The sequence below is a fragment of the Elephantulus edwardii genome, unplaced genomic scaffold (assembly GCF_000299155.1).
Source record: "Elephantulus edwardii isolate Elephantulus edwardi_28Jun2011 unplaced genomic scaffold, EleEdw1.0 scaffold00273, whole genome shotgun sequence".
In the NCBI taxonomy this organism is placed as follows: Eukaryota; Metazoa; Chordata; class Mammalia; order Macroscelidea; family Macroscelididae; genus Elephantulus; species Elephantulus edwardii.
In genome coordinates, this window is record NW_006400023.1 from 2,238,788 (window position 1) to 2,243,822 (window position 5,035).

The 5,035-nt window shown below is 52.5% G+C and overlaps 1 protein-coding gene across 1 annotated transcript in view; it reads left to right on the top strand.

The window, feature by feature from the left end:
* Nucleotides 1-2,627: 2,627 nt before the first annotated feature.
* Nucleotides 2,628-5,035, top strand: part of SELENBP1 (selenium binding protein 1) — a 7,793-nt gene continuing 5,385 nt past the window's right edge. Inside the window, exons 1-4 of the mRNA XM_006900100.1 lie at nucleotides 2,628-2,702; nucleotides 2,896-3,008; nucleotides 3,235-3,420; nucleotides 4,682-4,802. Coding sequence (XP_006900162.1) covers nucleotides 2,636-2,702; nucleotides 2,896-3,008; nucleotides 3,235-3,420; nucleotides 4,682-4,802 — 487 coding nt within the window. The 5' untranslated portion in view covers nucleotides 2,628-2,635. The remainder of the gene's footprint in view (nucleotides 2,703-2,895; nucleotides 3,009-3,234; nucleotides 3,421-4,681; nucleotides 4,803-5,035) is intronic.

A 5,035-nucleotide genomic window follows, 5' to 3' on the forward strand; every position in this document is an offset into this window, starting at 1 on the left:
CACACACACACACACACACACACACAGAGTTTAGCCAAAGTCTCTGGCTTTGTCTTTCCTTTTGACCCCCTGCTAGGAATTCGCCTTTCCCTCCTGACATACTGGATCAAAAATCTATATTTTAACAAGATCAGCAGGCAATTTTCATGTCTCCAGCTTCAGACTAACTTCTTACTCTAGGGAACAGGGTCTCCAAGATCACTCTGGGAGAGAAACGAGAGGCCCTTCACTCTCTCACTGGGGCCCTGTTTGCGTCCCCTACCCTCTCAGTCTCCAGTCACCCTATTCTCCTGGCTGTGAACTCGCAGATTTTCCGTTAATGAGGAGGTTTTTGGATTTGGGTTTGGCTGCGGGTGTTGAAGTCCTTGCCCTCTTGGAACTGGTCTTTCCCTGCATTGGCATAATACCCGGCCCCCAGCCTGGCATTGGGGAAAGGCCACCTGAGCTTTCCCTGGCTTCACCTCAAACCAAACAGTGCTCAGAGACCTGGCCAGAGGTGCTTGAGACAGAAAGGGGGCTGATGCTGGGGATGAGCAGGGCTTGGGAAGGGCAGTCCCTCTTCCCGTTCGTTCACTTTCCCTTCTCTCCATCACTCCATGGCTTTACTGGGGTGTGTTTTTGTTTGCTTGTTTGGTTTTATGCTTCTCTGTTTTGAGTGGTTTTGCGTGTTTGCGAGATTGGCTTTGGTGTGTCTCCCTGAAGTTTTTAAAACCTCTTTCAGAACCCCTTTCCCTCTCTGTCACCTCCTGGGACAAAGCCCCGCACAGCTTGGTGAAACTGCAGAGCGAGCCTCTTTAACGGCTTTTGGTACAGACCTCCCTTCCACCTTGCCCCACCCACTCCCAGCCTTCTCTCTGCACCAAATGCTGCCTGGCACCCTTCCATCCTCCAATGGCACTGCCCTACCTTTATTTACACAACAGTTTTGTTTTGTGAAGGTCCTGCTGAAAACACGTTCTTATTTGACTTTCACAGCCACTCAAAGAAATGGGTTGGATGGAGCTGGCTGCAGTCCTGCCTGGTGGCTGTGCTGGGTGTGTAGAGCAGAGACACTTCCAAGGGTTTTCAGGGCTGTGGCCTTTCGGAAGCACATTGCCAGGCTCTGTGTTCCAAGGTGCCTCTATGTGGTTTTAAACACCAACCTTCCAACTAGTAATTGAGCCCATAGCTCTACAGGGCATCCAGGTCTGCTGGAGAAGTCCACAGATCTTTGTTTGTAAGCTCAAGATGGTATATTACCCCCATTTTAACAAATGAGGGAGCATTAGTGACCTAGACTATAGGGTGTTGGGCTGCTAAGCCAAAGGCAATGCCTTTCTGCTGGTTCAAATCCACCATCAGCACCTTGGGAGAATGATGAGCCATCTTCATTGGGTAATCTGTAAAATCTGCAATTTACAGACTTGAAGCCCAGCAGAAAATCAGGTATGGGTTGTTGTGTTGTGTTGGGTTTTGTTTTGGGGGGGTTTTCCTATTCGACAATAAAGAGAAGGAGGATTTTAGCAAATGAGGGAGAAAAAATAAAGAGAGTAGGTGTCAAACCTGGAACTTGAACACAGCTCTGAAGGACTCAGAAAATCTGCTGCTGCCTCAGCGCCTAAGAGGCCTCTCATTTGGCGCTGGCTACCAATCAAGGGCCATGTCCAGGCTCTGATTGTGCCAAAACCTGGCCCCACATTTACAGGGCTGTAGCCTGATACCGCGAAGGGGGCAGGTGAGGGGTCAATGAGTGTTGTGCCCAATCCTGTAAAGTCCATTCCAGGATTTCTTTCAGCCAGCGTTCCTTGGTGTTATTCCTCGGCCCTTTAAATCTTGCAGCAGTCCTTCCTGGCAGCTGTGAGGGGAATTTTTTTTCTTTTCTGAGGCAGACTTTGGTCTCTTCTCTTTACCTTCGGCCCAATTAGACGAGTGCAGCTTCTCATGCCTGTCATACTCCAGGGAACCAGGAGGACCTCCTCCCACAGCTCCAGAGCACAATAACTAACAGCTTACTTTACTGATAAAGGAAGCAGGGGCCCGGCTGGGGGCTGAAACTAGTCTAAGGAAATCCAACTGCTGCCAAGTTTTGCAGCCTAGAAATCTCAGACTCCATCACTCCCTCTGGATGACCAGACCCTTTGTTATGTAACGGAGGCACTGGCCAGCAGCCTGAAGACAGGGTGCAATGAGAGGAACTCAGAAAGATGCCCAATAGAGATAAATCCCCTGAAAGGACCCAGGCAGGCCCCACACACACCCCAAGGGCTGTTCCTCTAGCACTCACTCACCCAGCACTGACTTTATCTGCCTCCTGTCAGGGGCCACACAGAACTGCATATTTGGCATGCATCCTTGTGTTTGCTTCTTATAAATTTCTCCTAGTGATATCCTTATTAATCCTTTTTTAATTGGGATGAGGCTGTTAAGGGACTCGCCCAGGCCAGTCAGTACAAGGCCCAATTTGGTGTCATAACCTCAGCCCTGCAGGGTACTGACACTACTGACATTACTTGGGCATCTGTCCCCCTCAGGCCACACCCACACATCAGTGCTCTGAGGGGGTAAAGGGAAGACCCTCCACCAGCTGCCAGGTGCAGGCTGTTAGGAGAGGCCAAGTCTAGAACCTCTAATGAGGCTTCACTCAACGTGCTGCATTATGTCCACAGCCACAAAGTGTACGAAGTGTGGACCCGGTTATGCAACGCCTCTGGAGGCCATGAAAGGTAAGAGCCTAGAGCCTCAAAGAGAATTTACACCCCTCTGCTGCCTACCGGGCTTTGGGGGTGGGGGCCCCAGACTCCCGACTCCCACCCACCCCACTGAACCCTCTCCTCACCCTCAGGCACGCCCAGCCCTCCTTCACACACACTCAGCTATGCCTCCTCACTCTTCCATCATCTGTTTTCTACCCTCCAGGACCCCGGGAAGAGATTGTCTACCTGCCCTGTATTTACCGAAATACGGGCATTGAGGCCCCGGACTACCTGGCCACTGTGGATGTTAACCCCAACTCTCCCCAGTATTGCCAGGTAAGGCAGGCCGACTCTAGCCCTGGCACCCTGGCGCTGCGCTTCTCCAGCCTCATCTGCCTCACACTCTCTGGTACGGTTCACCGCACCAGGGAGCTCTCAAGAGAACAGGGAAGAGCTGGAAGCCAGCCAGGGCCATGCTGCGGAGTCCAAGGGGACGTGCCCCGTCCAGAGGCTCCTGGAGGCACGTTCTGCGCGCGCACTACCCCTTGTCCCGTCGTCTCAGGTCATCCACCGGCTGCCCATGCCCAACCTGAAAGATGAGCTGCATCACTCCGGCTGGAACACCTGTAGCAGCTGCTTTGGCGACAGCACCAAGTCGCGCACCAAGCTGGTGCTGCCCAGCCTCATCTCCTCCCGCATCTACATCGTGGATGTGGGCTCGGAGCCCCGGGCCCCGAAGCTGCACAAGGCACGTTGTCCTCTGCCCTTATCCACCCCAAGAAGGGACCCCAAGAAGGCACCCCAGGGCGAGATAGCCTGTTCCAGGCCTAAGCTAGGGGGTTCATCTAGTACTCACTAGAATCTGGGATCAGCCGCAGGAAGGGAGGGAGATTATAGACTTCGGAGGAGGGTTACTTAGGAGTGCAGAGTCACAGCCGCCCAGGACTGAGGGGGGGAAGGAAGCTCCGGTGGCCCAGTCAGTAGGGAGTCACACTGCTAAGCCAGAGGCTGAATCTCTCTGGGACTCTGGCCCACCAGTGTGTCTCCACGGGAGAAAAATGGACATCTCTTCCAGTGCAATTTACAGGCCTTGGAAACCCAGTGGAGAGTCAATGAGCTTGTGTATCGTGAGCAGGATGCATGGTTTATCGAGAGGAACCTTGGTTTTAACTATGAAAGGGTGAAGCCATTGCCTCTGGAAAACTCGTTGAGTCAGGTCTGTCCAACTAGAACTGCCCCGTAGTGTTTCCAAGGCTGTAATCTTTATGGTGCTTTGGTGGCATAATGCATCTTAAACCGCTGAGAGGTTGGCGGGCCTAGTCCACCAGCTGCTTCAAGGGAGAAGCATGAGCGGTCTCCTCCCACCAAGATTTACAGCCTCGGAAACTCATTGTGAGGAGAAGCCCACTCCACAGCAGTGGAATCTTTCACAGAAACAGACAGCCACAGTTTTCTCCCCCAGAGCAGCTGGTGAGTGGCTTCCAACTGTAGGTCTGTCTGGTGGTAGCCAAGCACTTAAGCACTGAACCACCAGAGATCCTGGAAAAAGAATCCTTTTCTCCACTCCTCTCCTCCCCAATCTAGTTATGAGTTCATGGCTTCCTTTAGGCTGGAGCCTCACTTCTTCTCCTTCGAAGCACCTAGTTTATCACCTACAGCCTGTAGGCACCCACTCTTCTTGGCTGCTAGAGATAGATACAGCATTTGTGCTGTCAGCTCACACTGTCCCAGCCCAGGTGCGGCTTATGGTCCCACACAGCTGAGAGTGTCTTCAGGATTGAGTGGAAATCAGTGACCTCTGCCTGGGAATTATTAAGTCTCTTCGATTCTCCCTGTTGCTCTGTAGAAGTCACCAGACCCACTGTCTGCCATAATCCTGTAGGGAGAGTTGTGTCCATGTGTAGAAGGAAAAGAAGACAGGGTCAGCAGAAAGACGTGGGGGAGTGCAGGAGTAGAGAGTGGGACATGGGCCCTGTAAGATTCTAACACTGTTTCCTGCCCCTTTCCAGGTCATCGAGCCCAAGGATGTTCATGGCAAGTGTGACCTGGGCTATCTCCACACTAGCCACTGTCTGGCCAGTGGGGAGGTGATGATCAGTGCCCTGGGAGACCCCAAGGGCAATGCAAAAGGTACCCCTGAGTGCTGCGGGCACGTCTGTGCTCTGGAACACTTGTCTGTGGGGGAGCAAAGCCAAGTGGGGAGAGGGATGGAAGGCCTCCCAGGAGGGCCAGGGGCCTAGGGCCTGAACAGTATTTAATGTACTCTAGACCAAAATGGATGTCAGAAGAAACTCTGAAGATTGCACTGGAGCGTAGAGAAGCCAAAGCACAAGGAAGAATTCAAGATACTAAAGAGCTGAACA